The sequence below is a fragment of the Canis lupus genome, chromosome 23 (assembly GCF_048164855.1).
Source record: "Canis lupus baileyi chromosome 23, mCanLup2.hap1, whole genome shotgun sequence".
NCBI lineage: Eukaryota > Metazoa > Chordata > Mammalia > Carnivora > Canidae > Canis > Canis lupus.
Genome location: NC_132860.1, coordinates 23547357 through 23564440, shown reverse-complemented (window position 1 = coordinate 23564440; position 17084 = coordinate 23547357). Strand labels below are relative to the sequence as shown.

General features: G+C 36.4%; 1 protein-coding gene across 1 annotated transcript; it reads left to right on the top strand.

The window, feature by feature from the left end:
- The first annotated feature begins 11194 nt into the window (after positions 1 to 11194).
- On the top strand, positions 11195 to 12136 carry LOC140615290 (olfactory receptor 52E1-like). Its single transcript, XM_072795205.1, has one exon. The coding sequence runs from the start codon at positions 11195 to 11197 to the stop codon at positions 12134 to 12136; it is 942 nt and encodes a 313-aa protein (XP_072651306.1).
- The last annotated feature ends 4948 nt before the right edge of the window (positions 12137 to 17084 follow it).

The window sequence follows — 17084 nt, the reverse complement described above, 5'->3', positions numbered from 1 at the left end:
AGTATTCTGCTAGCTTCTAAATATAGTGATGGAAATCGACTCCAGTCGATTAAGAACACTCTGGGATTAAAACACAGAATGAATAATAACTATACAATAAACACCTAGATTCAACAAAATATATACCAAAATATTAAAAATATTTTAATTAGTTAAATTGGTCCTTCTTTTAGTATTTAGTAATTATTATTACAAAATATAATTGGGAATAATAGTGAAAACAGCAACATCAAATACCAGTTATTGTGGTGCTGCCTATTATTTACAAGGCTTTTTGTCAGATTCTATGCAAAAATCATCTCCAATATTTAAATAAAAAAGCCCTTCAAGAAGAACATTAATTTTATTTATTTTACATATAACTTATCTAATGATCAAAGAGTAAGTAGCTTATCAGAAGTTTAAAATGCTTTCAATGAAAGGTCTGGGAAATTAAGTTAGGAAGAAAATTAGCAAATGGAAATAAAGGAAAAGATGTGTTTTACCTATGCATCTGTAGGTACTACAACCACATACACACAGACACACACACACACACAATACTCCACACATGTACAAACACAAATTACAATCTTTTTAAAAATCACAACACCTATCTGAATAAAACTTGTTAGTATTTCTCATTTTTAGCTAAGGGAATTGTGACTTTAGAGTTGAAGACACAGGTCAAAATGTTAATAAAAGAACTAGTGAGAGAAAACAATTAGGAATAGTGGATAATTAGACACATGATAGTTCAATCATTTTTGAAGTTCCCTAAACCCTTATTATATGTCTTCATGTAGCTTGTATAGCATTTGATAGGTTATTTCCAAAATATATACTCATTCATGTGTGCAATTATTTTATAGTAAAAAGTATGTCTTCTGGAGTACCTGGGTGGCTCAGTCGGTTAGTGTCTGCTTTCAGCTCAAGTCATGATCCTGGAGTCCTGGGATGGAGTCACCCCCTTCCCCGCCCCGCTCCACCCCATGGGCTCCCTGCTCAGCAGGGAGTCCGCTTTTTCCTCTCTTTCTTCCCCTTCTCCCCCATGGACCTGTGCTCTCTCTCTCTTTCACTCACCCAGTCTCTCTCTCTTAAATAAATAAATAAAACCTTTGGGGGGAGGGGATTGAGGGAAGCCTCTCTTCTGATCATTTGAAGATTCCTTGGTGGCAATGCTAATGGTGACCTCATTTTCAGCATGAAAATCAGTGTATTATCTAGACATTGATATAGAGGGGCAAATACCCAGAAGAATGTGATAAGCGAGGTATGGAATAAGCAGTTAAATATGGATGGGAGAAAAATTAGAGAGGGAGACAAACCATGAGAGACTCCTATCTCTGGGAAACAAACAAAGGGTTGTGATAGGGGAGGTGGGCAGGGCGGGGGTGTTGGGGTAATGGGTGACAGGCACTGAAGAGGGCATTTGATGGAATGAGCACTGGGTGTTATGCTTAATGTTGGCAAATCGAACTTCAATAAAAACAAGTGAAAAAAAAAAGAATATGGATGGGAAACAAGAAGAAGCAAAGCCAAGAGCAAGAGATCCTCTGGCGGTTTCAATAGGAACAGAGGCTATTTCCACAAAGTTATGTTAGTACAGTGAAATTAGGAGTATTTTTAAAAGGTATGATTGATAATGGATAAGAGGAGTAAAAGTAGGATTCAGTACCCAGAGGTAAGTTTTTCTGTGGAAATCAGCAAAAGAAATCAGCAAACTCTTCCTTTTTTTGCAGTATTCATAATGCAACAGTTTCTCAGTTGATGGGAAATTTACTTAAGGCACTAGTTGTAGATCTGATTGCAAAGGGTAACAATAAGCTATCTCTGGCTTTTCTAAGAGAGACAGAATGGTACTATATTCTGTGATTGCAAATAAAATAAGGGAAATTAGTCTCCCCGGTCATTCAATTATATTCTATATGACACAGTATTAGATAATATTAGGTAAGTATCCAGAAAGTGGTAGGAAAAAACCAAGTAGAAGAAAAATATAGACAAAGAACACAGAAACCAAGAGTAGAAATAGGAAATATGGAGAAAGGAACAAGATCTGATTTCTCTGCAGTTATCTTTATGCTCCTATGGACATTAAGTAGTTTTTCTTAAATAACTATTAAAGAATAAATTTTGTAAAACCCCAAGGGCAATGTGAATATATAAAAATATATAAAAGTGAGACAGAATAGTAAGGATAGTCTAACCCTGTTGACAAGATCTTCTTCTTCTTCTTCTTCTTCTTCTACAAAAGTTTAAATGGAGCAAAGTTACAATGAAATGGATGTGTTGAAGGAAAGGTTACTAGTCTAGTCATCTTGGTTCTTATATTCTCAATCCAAGATACGTACAAGATTATGCTTAAGCCATCTTGAACTTTTACTCCTTCCCCAAGATATTTTATCCATTTGATGTTACCATAGGAATACCCCGATATTTTCTCCTTGACTCCCTTCTGTTTGAATTGATAAAAAAATATCAGTGTTCTGTCTAAGCTTCTCATGGAGAAAAGTTCAAACAAAACAATTTTTGAAAAGCATCCTTCAAGACATAATCCAGATCCATACACAAGGTGTTGGTGACATGATCTCTTCTGTGTTCCTACAAAATCTAATACCAATCTGTATTACAGCATGATTACAGGTGTCACTCATCCTTACATCTCTGTATCTAATTTAAAATGTAAACCATTGGGTAGCCCCAGTAGCTCAGCGGTTTAGCACCACCTTCAGCCCAAGGTGTGATCCTGGAGTCCCAGGATTGAGTCCCGTGTCGGGCTCCCTGCATGGAGCCTGCTTCTCCCTCTGCCTGTGTCTCTGCCTCTCTCTCTCTGTGTCTCTCTCATGAATAAATAAATAAAATCTTTAAAATATAAAAATAAAATGTAAACCACTTGCCAAATGTCCAGAGTCTATTATATTAAGTTAATATTTAAATGATTAATAATTTTAAAATGATTGGTATTAATAAATAAAGATTAATGGTTAAGACTAAATAATTAATGGCTATAAAGAATTCCTGGATCAGACTAATTCATTCTCTAATTTTCTTGTTAATAGTTTCATGATAACGTATGCATTACTCTTTGGTTAAATAAATACTACAGAATGTTTTTTTTTTATGTGTCAGAAACTGTTCTGAGACATTTTAAAATTGAGGCCTGTGCAATCATGTGTAATAAAAAAATGCTCTATATAATCTGATGCAGTGTTTATAAATAAGCATATGCAAGAAAAACAAATTTCTATAAATAAATTCACAGAACTATCCTACAATCAGTGAAAGAAAATCTATATCAATATTTTAATATAATCATGCAGTCTATTCTTAAAATTAATACAGAGTAGGATTTCTCAAAATTATGACATTCTGATCACATGTACATACCTCTTCTTAATAGCAAGATCAAATGCTTCCTTGTAAATGTCAACATGGTCTTATATCCTGATATCTGTAGGTGAAAATGTAGACTGTAACTTCATTATTGTAAGCTGCAGAAAGATAAATGCTGTGATATTGAACATTTCTGATTTTTTTTCCACCTCTCTAGTTTCATCTTCTCATTTTCCTTTATTTTTTTTTTCATCTTCCTTTAGACACTTTTTCTGCTGACCATTCATTAACTGTTGGTGAACCTTAACCATCACCTTTAGCTACTGTTATTTCTCATCCAGTTTGATCTCTAGGAACAATCTCATTCACATACATTGCTTTAATAACTATCTTTATAATGAAGAACTCGAAATAATAATTCCCAACCCTCGGTATTTTATCAAATTCAGATTCTCAAAATTAAATTCCTTCTGGCAATTGCTTTCACTTTTCTTTTGCCAAATATTACAAATAAAACATTTTTAAAATTGAATTCCCAGCCCTGCCTCTACCAAACTCTAGCTTTAACTTCATCTTACTTTCCCTGTTGTTTAATTTTGATAAATGTCATTACCATGTAACCAGTGGGTCCACTCAGAATTAGGAGCAACATCCATTTTCTTTCTCCACCTGTTAAAACAAAAACAAAAACAAAAACAAAAAACACTCTTGATTCTATTTCTAAAAATAGCATGAGGGATCCCTGGGCGCAGCGGTTAAGCGCCTGCCTTTGGCCCTGGGCGTGATCCTGGAGACCCGGGATCGAATCCCACATCGGGCTCCCAGTGCATGGAGCCTGCTTCTCCCTCTGCCTGTGTCTCCGCCTCTCTCTCTCTCTCTCTCTCTCTGTGACTATCATAAGTAAAATAAAAAAAAAATAGCATGAAAATCAGTACCAATCATCATTTCTTGGGTTGATTAAGTCACAGCACTTGCCAGTGCCTGAGAGCACGAGCTCTGCAGTCAGGTTAATTGTGCTGAAACCTGGCTTCATGACTTACTCTAGAGTTGAAAGAAAGTAAAGAAAGTATTACTTAGTAGCTGTGCATGCTTGCACAAGAACTGTCACATTGATATACCTCAGTTTCTTCACCTAGAAAACAGAAATAATAAGTGTAAATAAACCTTTAAGAATGAAACCCTTAATTTTAGATAATTCTCTTAAAACACTGAACCATGTTCCAAAGATACTAGTTGTCCATCATTCTTTAGATATCCGACAGACTGATTTTTCTAAAATGCACATTGAATGGATTTAGGCTAAAATCCAAATTCTTTCACTAAAACTTTTTAGGAGGTTTTTCCTAATATGATCTCCTTCTCTAAGCATCAGTCTTAGCCTTCTTTCTCTGAAACTTACTTCATGTCTCTTCCTATTTCTCTTTTTCCCCTCAGCCATCACTGTGACATGAGGATGCCATGTGAGCTGGGAGATGGGAAAGACTCACCACACTGAGTACAAGGATGCAATACTGTCTCTTTTTTGTCTCAACCTGTTCAGTCTTTATGAGGATGCTGCTCTTTGCCAGGGGGAAGCTTTCAATAGAAAATCCCCTAGGGGGCATCTAAGTGGCTCAATCTGTTAAATGTCCAACTCTTGGTTTGGGCTCAGGGTATGATCTCAGGGTCTTGGGATTGAACCCCCCCCCCCATGGGGCTCAACGCTCAGCAGGGAGTCTGCCTGGGATTCTATCTCTCCTTCTGCCTCTCCTCACTCCTTCCCTGCTCACATACTCTCTCTAAAATATATAAACAAAAAAAACAAAACAAACAAAAAAAACAAAAAAAACAAAAAAAACAAAAAAAAAATAAAATATATAAACAGATGAAAATATTTAAAAAGAAAATCTCATGGAACCAGTTTTGTGAAAAACACAAGGTCTCTGAAGATACTAGTTTCTAATCTGGTCCTGAGACAGGAATAGAAAGCCATGACTTTTAAGGAAATGAAGGCATGAAAAAGTAAGGTTTCTTGATCACTTGGTCACTTTGCAAGTCTCCATTAACCTTTTAGTTCCTTGCTCTGTGTTAGAGCTTAGGATGACTGATACAGGTCATTCTCTCACCTTCCCACATCATCATTTTGGGGGACAGTATAATTATGTGTTCAAGAGCAGGGCTTTCAAGCCAGATCACTGCTATTCTACTTGTAGCTCTAACAATTTGCTGAGATACGTTAATTGTCGGTCAGACAATTTAACCTGAGAATTCGGTTTCCCATTTATTTTTCAGTTGTTCCCTCTCTTTTATGGCACCAGCCTACTTCTCACTCAGAGTTAACCTCAAATGTAATCATGTACTCTTTCAATTCTTTTTATGGATATTTAACATTGTGCTTACATTTTGAGTTACAACCAAAAGGCAAAATTAACATAAAATTTGGTAGTGGAACCCTGTAAATCTTGTAAATCAATAATTTTAAGCAGATTCTAATACTGTGTCTTGGGTATTTCAAGTCAATCCTTATTCTATGAAAAATAAAAACTTGATTGGTGCAGGTACAGTCCTTTTGCTTTCTTTTTTGCCCAGTTACTAACCAATATATCTCAAAAGTTAGGCTAGTAGAGGCTTAGTTAATACCATTAGGCTCTTCATGAGTGTGTGATCACTGCAGCACTTAGAACCCTCCTTCAAAAGGGGGCCCTACACTTGACGTTTAATCTCTGCCATACTTGGGCTTTAATGTTGTCTTGAATTTTTTAAACCATCTTATCTTCACATTTATGTTCTGCGATTGGAATCTGACATGAAAATGGGGCAGGTGCTGGGGTTTGAAGCCTGACTCATACATTCTCACCCGCTATTACCCTCCATATATTCCCAAGATGCTTACTTGGCTACTTGCTACCTTAGTCCTGCTCAGAGCTCCTGACCCCAATCCTATCCACACCTGTAGCCAACTCGCCAATTCACAGGACAATAACCCTGTACACCTGTGCATGTCTGCACCTACCCCATAGGTTTTCCCCAAGCCCAAAAGAGAGCAAGATAAAAGAGAAAATGGGAAACACCATCATTGATTAAAAGAGAAACCATGGAAGAAAAATGAAAGCTCTTTTCTTCCCTGTATTTTTAACAAAGGGCCAAGCACCTTTGCTTCATACTGGGTCTCTCCTATTGTGCAGCCAGCACTAGTTAAGACACTGGCTCAGACACACCTGCAAGTTCAGGGCACCCTTATGGACTGAATGCTCATGCCCTCCCCCTCCCCTGCCAAATTCATACATTGAAGCTTTAACCTCCAACATCATAGTATTTGAAGATGGATCTTTGAAGGTAATTAGGGTCAGATTAGGTCCCAAGGGTGGGGCCCTTGTGATGGGATTAATGAAGAAAGGCCCTGGGGAGAAACAGCAAGAAGGCAGCCATCTAAAAGCCACACAATCTATGGTGTTCTGTTATTGCAACCCAAATGGACTGACAACAGCCATTGCCAGTCTTGAAGACTGAAGGAGGCATGCAGTCAAGGAATGTGGGCAGCCTCTAGAAGTCAAGAAAAAAGATTTACCTCTAAAGTTTCCTGAAAAGGATTCTCGCCTGCTGACATCTGGATTTTTAGCCCAGTGATACATGTTTTGAATTTCTAACTTACAGAATTATAAGATAATAAATTTGTGTTGTTTTGAGCTACTAAATTTGTGATAATTTATTATGGCAGCAGTAGGAAACAAATGCAACTTCCACATAATTAAGTTCCTATAAAGACTATTTGGAACAAAAAGACACTTTAATAGAGTTGATCTAATCAATATATATAAAATTCTGCATGTAAGATCACTGAACAGCACACACACACACACACACACACAGTTATATATGTCATAAAGAAATTATGAAATTATCACTAATGAATATAAGAAAATGAAAAAAAAGGAATATATTGAAAGATTTATGTAGAATTGCCAAAAGCATATGTAATGAATTTTAGAAGGAGGGAAATAATAAATGAAGAGGTGAAATATTTGAAAAAGTAACTTCAAAATTAAAGAAACATAAAACTTCAGATTTATGGGTTGAACAGATCTTTTTTAACAATACTAAGAAGATTTTCACAAATTTAATACAATCATCAGTTTATATATATTTGGGGCCTGGACCAATGGCATCTCCCCCCCCCCCCCGCCCCCCTGCTTTGAGGAGTTCAGAACTAATAGCCTAAAACCAATTCCAGGAACCCTGTTGGAAAAAATGTTGAAAAATTTTACAAGACACACAATCTATGGTTTTTACATATTTTACAAGACCAAAATAATAATAATTATCCTCCTGGATATATATTAATTCTAGATTTGGGAGTCAAGGTCCAGAATCAGGATATGGTCTCTCAGTGTCTGGTGATTCTGTTCTACTAATTCACTTAACACTAGAAAAGGAGTTAATCCAGATCTCAGAGCTTTGTAGCCCCCACTATCCCCCAAGGAGTTCCAAGACAGACAAAGTTCTCACTCTAGAGGCTGTGGCAACAGTATAAAAAAATCTTCCCACCAAAGCAAATGGAGCTCAGAAGGATGCTAAGGGAGATTTGCTAACTTCTCCAGGAGTCCCTGGCTGGCAAGTAATGCCTTAGAAGTATGGATTCTTATCTGTGGCCTGGTGAGCACAAGGGAGATTGGTAGATGATGATAGGATGCGTGGGGGCAGGGGACGGTAGGAAAACTTGCTGACTAAAGGGAGGGGATGAGAGGACTGACTGTAAGAATGTGTTGGCATAATCTCTCATGTGCACATGAGCAGCTACTGCTTTCATTTCTAATACATCCTTATACCATCTCTGCACACAGACCTTAAATCTTTTAACGCCTCTGCCATTCTTTCTGTGCATAGAGCTCTTCATTGACCTGGAGCCTATCTAATTACTAATCTATTAAGGTTCTTTCTTTTCATGTGTTCTGTCTCTTTGCTCACTGTTATCTCTCCTTCAATCCCTTCTAACCTAGTTTATTATTTATTTTAAAGATTATTCATTTTTTTATTCATGAGAGACAGACAGAGAGAGGCAGAGACATAGGCAGAGGGAGAAGTAGGCTCCATGCAGAGAGCCTGATGTGGGACTGGATCCTAGGACTCCTTGATCATGCCCTGAGCCACAGGCAGATGCTCAACCGCTGAGCCACTAGGCGTCCCCTAATCTAGTTTAAAGGTTGGATAAATGTCCTCATCCTGGGTGCATTTTTGACACAGAGAGAGAACAATAATGAAACTTACCTTAAGCTATTCAGAAATTATCTCTCACTAATTACAACCTAGTAAAATACACCAAAACACTTGCTACTTTCTCCCAACTAAAAGTAGTACTAATCCTCTTAGAATGGTTTGGTCTCCGGGTAGTAATGCTATTATGGATAGGGTAATCAGATATACTTTATTGTAAATGTTAGAAACCCTATCAAAATATTTGTATGCAGATAAAGTGAGGATCAGGATTTAGTCTGCTGACCCCTGATGTAAGGATTATCTGAAGGCCTGAGATAAGTTGGAACCACTTCCACTGTAGCTTTCTACTTTATTGTGTTCTTATCAATAGATTCATGAGTAATTGCAACTATACTTTTTGTTTTTTGTTTTTTTTTTTTTTAAACAGCTATTTCTTTTTTTTTTTTTTTTTTAAAGATTTATTTATTTATGATAGACAGAGAGAGAGAGGCAGAGACACAGGAGGGAGAAGCAGGCTCCACACTGGGAGCCTGATGCGGGACTCGATCCCGGGACTCCAGGATTGCGTCCTGGGCCAAAGGCAGGCACTAAACCGCTGAGCCACCCAGGGATCCCGCAACTATACTTTTTGATGGCCCATCTTGAGTCATGCAAAACTTGCATGAATTCTGCTATGTAAGCATTTTAGTCTCATTTCATAGGTGAGGAAACATAGACCCAAAAAAGAGAAATAATTTAACCAAATTCACATGGCATAAAGACTCTGGCTTTAATTCCTAGTGTGTGCTTCTAAACATTATGCCATTTCTCATATACTACACTCTAAATTAGCTGAACCTCAAACACAGAAAAATAAATCTGATTATAGGATTCTACTTCATTCCCTTCCCAAATCCCCTGGGTTTAAAAGCCAATCCTTGCATTTAGTCATCCCTGTTTAAATTAGGGATAGTTTTCTATATAGTTCTTATTTCTTTCTTGAAATCTCTTCTATATCCTCCATCTAGTAATTTGCTTGGCTTGACTAATTATTGTAACTGTCTCCTTCCTGTACCTGTGATCAAACTCTTCTTTCTAGGATTTCTTAAGCAATTTGCCCAAGACTCAAACTGCAATGCACCCTTCCAACACACAGACATACACAGACACATGCTTCCATCCCCAGAAATACTATTCTAATACAGTTCGTCTGGCTAATGTAGTTTATAGCTCATTCCTGCTTTGCACAGGACTTAGAAATCTCACAGAAGACTGAGCAGAAGAACAATGGAAAGGCCCAGTTCTGTCTATAAGGGAGTTAAGTACATCAAAGGTGATATATCACAATAACACACTTTACCTCAGCCCTCCAAGTTCTTCCAAACTTCTCATGTTAATAAGGAAATACCCTCCTAGTGGTATGGATTAGATCTACTTTCCTGTTGGTGGTAATTTTCTGAAAATTAGTAATTCTTATTTGAACTGAGTACTTTTAAATGCCAGACCTTCTCTGTGTGTGTGCAGATATCTATCTATCTATCTATCTATCTATCTATCTATCTATCTATCTATCTATCATCTATCTACTTACCATCTATCTATTATTATCTATCTATCAAGAGTATGTAAAAGGGAAAGCAAGAGCTCTGATACAATGTACTTGAGTTATTAAGGTGCATTTATTGTAACATCTTAGAGAATGATTATTTCCAGGAGTGATGTGTATAAATTAACTCACTTTACCTGACAGTTTTGTGATAGTTTATAAACCTGAATATTATTATTTATGTGCCCACCTGTCAATCTGTGTTTCTTTCTGGACAGATATCAGCAGGAGAGCACTTAAGGGTCAAGGCTCTATTTACCTATAATCAGAACAGGAATGAAGAGGAATATGTATGTTCCATTTTAAGCAGACCCGGATTAAGAAGATTATCCTGAAATGACATTTTATATGACTTCTTTAATACAACTTCTTTAATAAAACCTTCTCTGATACTGGCACCAGCAAGAAAAGAGAGATCACAAGATGACTATGGCATGAAAAATGTTTTTGGGGACTTAAACAGTGAGAAGCCTACATAGATCGAAAATTGTCTTAGAAATTTCTGGTTTACCACACTTGCAGGTTCTTTGAAGAGTGCATTATATGTGTTCAGCTCAGAAATGTGGTACATACAGAATTATAATGACTCTCATTATGTTTATGTTCCTATCTTGTACATAATGTATATAGTCATAAATCAAATAATTTTTCTATACCATAAAAATGATTTTCGGTAAAATATTTCATGTACCTAGGTAGCAAGGAAACAACTTTATCTTTACAATTATTTTGTTAATTGAAATGATTGAGTTGCTTAACTGTTTCAACCACTAAAACTAAGTTCCATCGAAAAAAGGAACCTTCTCTAACTCGTCTTTTGCAATCAGTCTTAGCACAGAACTTGGCACATATATACTAGATACTTAGTCAATCTTGGTTGAATAAAAATATTCAATTTAATTGAATGGCTATGATGCAGTACAAGTGGCTTCACTTTGCCACTCAATTTCATATATTTTCAAGTCTCTGTGATGGGTAGATAGAATAAGTGTTTCACTGAATTCTTCATTTTCTCTGTGTGCTAAGCAAGGATGAGTCTTATTCAGTGAATAAGAGATACTTATCTATAATATATTTCACTATAAAAAATATCCCAGAAAGATGACCTCACTTAATACTACCCTATTTCATCCCTACTCTTTCTTCCTTCTGGGGATTCCTGGGTTGGAACATATACATATCTGGATTGGTTTCCCTTTCTTTGCTGTGTACCTGACAGCTGTTCTTGGAAATATCATAATTCTTTCTGTGATTGACACTGAGAGCAGCCTCCACCAGCCCATGTTCTACTTCTTGGCCATTCTGTCATCTATCGATCTGGGCCTGTCAACATCCACCATCCCCAAGATGCTTGGCATCTTCTGGTTCAACCTGAGAGAAATCTCCTTTGAAGGATGCCTCATCCAGATGTTCTTCATCCACCTATACACTGGCATGGAGTCAGCTGTGCTTGTGGCTATGGCCTATGATCGCTATGTGGCCATCTGTAACCCTCTTCAGTACACATTGGTGCTGACAAACAGGGTGGTAGTCGTCATTGCATTGATAATCCTGCTGAGACCTTTGTCTTTTGCCATACCCTTTGTTCTACTCATCCTACGGTTACCATTTTGTGGACATCAAATTATTCCTCACACTTACTGTGAGCACATGGGCATTGCCCGCCTGTCTTGTGCCAGCATCAGGATCAACATCATCTATGGCTTATGTGCCATCTCTATTCTGGTGTTTGACATCATAGCTATTGTCATTTCTTATGTCCAGATTCTTCGTGCTGTCTTTCGACTGCCTTCCCACGATGCCCGGCTCAAAGCACTCAGCACCTGTGGCTCTCATGTATGTGTCATGCTGGCTTTCTACACTCCTGCATTTTTTTCATTTATGACCCACAGGTTTGGCCAGAATATACCACGCTATATCCACATCCTTTTGGCTAATTTCTACGTAGTCATTCCACCTGCCCTCAACCCTGTAATCTACGGTGTCAGAACAAAACAGATTAGAGAAAAGGTGCTGAAAGTCTTTTCCAAGAAAAATACATAACTCTTGTAAAGAATCAAATTAAAGAAGGGAACAGCACTAATTCTCTTTGTTCAGATTGGAAAGAGAACATTTGGAAGTTATGCAGTTCTGCCTCAGGAGAGGCCTGTCAGCCTCTTTTTCAAACCCAGAAATGAAAAGTGAGGCCCATGTCAATGCATGAATAAAAGTGTCTTATAATTTTCCATTGTTTGGAAATAATTCAGATTCTCCACTTGGAAGAAAATGAGCACTTCGTTCTACTTCCATCAGGACTGAACACATCACATTCCACAGTTTGTATCATTTTAAAGCAAAACCAACCCTCCAAAAAGAAAATACCACAAAAATAATAAAAAAAACCCCATAAATTTCTTAATATCCTAATTTATTTTTTTATTTTTTATTTATTTTTTACTTATTTAATAGTCACACAGAGAGAGAGAGAGAGAGAGAGAGAGAGAGGCAGAGACATAAGCAGAGGGAGAAGCAGGCTCCATGCACCAGGAGCCCGATGTGGGATTCGATCCCCCGTCTCCAGGATCGCCCCCTGGGCCAAAGGCAGGCGCCAAACTGCTGCGCCACCCAGGGATCCCTTAATATCCTAATTTAAACAAAAATAGCATATCAGCCTTACTATACTGGTTCCAAAATAATAGATGCTGAAACACTTCCCATATGCCTGGACTCCCTCTCAAAAAGAATGTTATTTTGACTCTACCATGTTAGTATTCTTAGACATGAAAGTGATCCTACAAATATGATAATCATGTGAGAAAAGGTGAGATTTTCTATCATGAGCAGAATTGTAAAAACTTGGCAATCCTGGCAAATTCATAGGATTTTTGTTTTTGTTTTGAAGCTATGTTATTTTTTTATTTTATTTTTTTAAGATTCTATTTATTTATTCATGAGAGATACACAGAGAGAGAGGCAGAGACATAGGCAGAGAGAGAAGCAGGCTCCATGCAGGGAGCCTGATGTAGGACTCTATCCCAGGACTCCAGGATCACACCCTGGGCCGAAGGAAGGCACTAAACCTCTGGGACATCCAGGGATCCCCTTGAAGCTATATCATGTTGTTTATTAGAGTTGTTTCCCTCTTATGGAAAGCAGGAATTTTTGGTGATGTCCCAAGTCCAATATTAGCCAAATGTGTACATGTGTACTCTTGTTCCATATGATATCACTCAGTGTTCTCTAGTTCTAGGTTTTATTACTGACATTATTTATAGAAAGAATTCAGGGGAAACATATTTGTAAATCCTGGTCAATAAAACAAAAATTTTAGCTATATTTTTATTGCAGGATTTCTCAGATCTTTTATTTAACAAATATTCATTTGAAACCTTAAGACAATATTGGCTTCAGATTGCTCCTTTGACCAACCTATTACACTAATATTCCATAGCATACACTTTAAGAAAAAAAATCCAACTTATTCTTATTATAACAGAAAAAATAGTTGTAAATTTGTAGAGGGAATTTGTATTAATTAACATCACATCCTGAACTTGAAACTCTTTGAAGCAATCAGTATGCTGTATAATTATAGGCACAAGTGGCTTTTCCTGGAATCCTGTTGTGACACTGATCTCATCCTCTGTCTATTTATTCTACTTATGAAATGGACTTTAATGATATGGTCTCAGTTGTATCTTATCTTAAATGATTTGCTTAGTTTTCAGTCTGTTTATATGTTTTGGCTAATTTGTGGAGAATTGGTATTTAGCATTTAAATGACTAAACTCACCAATACAGTCACCTGAGCCTGGAGTCCTCTGTGTTAGAAGGTTCCTAACTACAGATTGAACTTTTTTAAAAAGGTAAAGGACTATTTAGGGATGTCTGGGTGGCTCAGTGGTTGAGTGTCTGCCTTTGGCTTAGGGCTTGATCCTGGATTCCCAGGATCAAATCCTGCATGGGGCTCCTTGTGGGAAGCCTGCTTCTCCCTCTGCCTATATCTCTGCCTTCTCTTTCTTTCTGTGTCTCTTATGAATAAACAAATAAAATATTTTTTTTAAAAAGGTAAAGGACTATTCAGGTCATCCATTTCTTCACGCTTTGTTTTGAATGTCCTATGTGAATGCTTCACATTCATTTAACTTTATCTTTGTTCAGGGTGTGGGCTGATGAGTTGGATTTTTCTCAGTGTTAGATCTTCCTTTGTTGCTGTGGTACAAATAAGGCTTCTCCTCAGGTTCTCCACACTCTCTCAGGTCTAGAGCACTGTTACCTGTTACTGAAACCCTGCTGGTCTGGTGGTAAGAGCCAGAGGACATTACAATACCAATTGGGCTGGTTCATCCTGCCTGAGCCATGTACTATGTCCTTGAGTCTTGAAAGTGAAGCCTCCTCAGTGATTCTGTTCCTCCCCTAGTGCTATAGGACCCTAAGGAACCTGCCTCATCTTCAGTTATTGAGTTTGTTTCTGTTCCTTTGTCTCAGCAGCACTGAGTCTCCACTTGTGTTCTTCCTTCAGATGAAAACTTTTGTTCCTTAGGGGAAAGAAACTGGGTGACTGCCCCTAGTAAGCACAGGATCATGTTCCATCATTTTTTGGAGTTACCTATCTTCCCTTGAATTTTGGATTCATTGGTTTGCAATGAATCATTTTCATTCATTTGGTTGCATTGTGGTTTGAACTTTCTGACAGATCCAAGAAAATTGTGTTCTTTGATTATCCAGCATACGTATTTTTTTTGTCATAATGTTTTGAGTGACATTCTTTCCAACTTTTATATTCTAAGTAAAAATTATAAATCTTGGTAGGAATTTTAAATCATGCCACATTTTCTGAGTACAAGGACATCTATGTGTTTATTCTCAGCTTCTTACAACTGTGGCATGGAGTGTGGATCATAAATTATAAATATATAGAATGATTGATGAAAAGTAAATAGGATTTTATTTATGCAATGTGCCACAGACATTTTGAATCTAATAATTTTAGTGTGGGCCTAAGCAATACATATTTTTAAGAGGCTTCAATCCTAAATTTTGAAAACTGTCATTCTAGAAAGTTGAAACGTTTTAATAATAAAATTGGTTGATTGTTAGTTGGAGAAAATGGGATAATCTTTAGGAAGTGAAATGACTGAATGCAGAATTAGCTAACTCGAAATGGGCAACACTCTAATTCCCAACACACACACTCCACACTCTATCCTACCTATCTTGACCTAATCCACAGGGAATTTCGATTAGTTGCCTACCTAATGTTCCTGATGTATGTCCTATCTTCTGGAACTATTTTTGACTTTCTATACTCCCTAGCCTTGGTTAATTATGTATCTACTTTCTATTTTTATCATAGCACTTGTCACATTGATACATCACTGTATATATCAATATGTAACTAAATATGGAGTAATGGTTGAGAATATAAACCTGGTGTCAAAGTTCCTAGGTTCAAATTCTCCATTTTTAACTAATTCTCCATTTTTAATCATTTCTGTGACTATGAGAGAGTCAACTGATCTCTCTATTTCTCAATTTCCTTATTTGTAAAATGAGGATATGAATTCTACAAATCCTTTTTATTTCACATGAAAATTTAATGCATTGATGTATGTAAAGGACTCTGGGGTTGTTATGAGAATGTACACATTATCTAAGTGTTACATGTCATTCTACTGAAAGTAAATGCTTATATGTCTGAATCAACTTTATAAAAAAAAAAAAAACTATTGGAACAAAATGTTTCTAGCCTACTGGTGAGAAGTGTGTTCACGGGAGTCCATTCAGTGATTTAGCTGTATATGGGACCATTGTAAGATTATAAGAAAATTATGGCTTTAGAGCTAGACAGACTTTATATCCTAGCTCCTTTAAATTAACGCATTGAATATGAGTTTGTTGAGTTACTTATTATGTGGGTATTTATGATAATTAGTTCTAAAAAATATCATGACTGTTAAGTGATTATGTATCTAAAACCCACAATAAAAATCTTAGAATCTAAAAAAAAAAATCTTAGAATCTAGTAAGTGCTTAATAAATGTTGCTTCTCTTCACATTTTAGCTTGAAGGGAGGTACTTGACTGAAATATTTTTCCTATGGTCAACTAATGTTTCTGTGCCTCAGCTTATACAGCTACAGCTCAGTCTTAGCTGCATTTAATAATCACCTACAGAAAAAAAAAAAAAAGAATCACCTACAGAACTTTAAAACATGAATGCCTGAATACTACCCCCACACTAGTTTTCCTTTCTTAGAGGTTCATTTAAACAGAATCATACAGTATGTAATCTTTTGTCACTTAGCATAATGCCTCTGAGGTTTATCTGTGTGATACTATAGAACACCAAAGAAAGCAAGAGGATTTAATGACAGTCAGACAGAAAAGATGATTACCTACAAAATAAAAAAACTTGGCCAAGAACAGATTTCTTCAAAGTAAGAGTAGATTCTAGAAGACTGTAGAATAATGATTTCAAAAGGCTAAGGAAATGTAATAATTGGAGAATGGAACTGTGTAGTTAGAAAAGCATCATGCAAGAAGAAATAAAGAAAACAGTAGATGAACATAGAACACAAAAGTTAGCACCAAACTATTATCAATAAAAAAGTAATGAGTTATGTACTTGAGAAAGGACTTTAGTTAAGAAAAAATGACTGGGGAAAAGAAGGAAACCTGTAAATCTGGTAGTAAATCTTAAATGGTAAACCAAAGATATGTGATTATATATCATGTTAATTTTAAATATTTCTTGTTTTTAGCCACAGATGATTCTATATAGTCTTTATGTTTGTTTTGTGTTTTTTAGGAAATAATATTTTAACATTTTGGTGACGAGTCATATAATGTGATGATTGTTCCAACATAAAATATATCTTTAGGTGAGTTACTTCCCACAGAAAAATCCTAGCCCTCTGACCATTAAAAGAGGAGTTTCATGAAGAAATAACACATTCTAAGGTAGATAATATAACATTTGCTCATATATTACTCATATATACACATAAGAC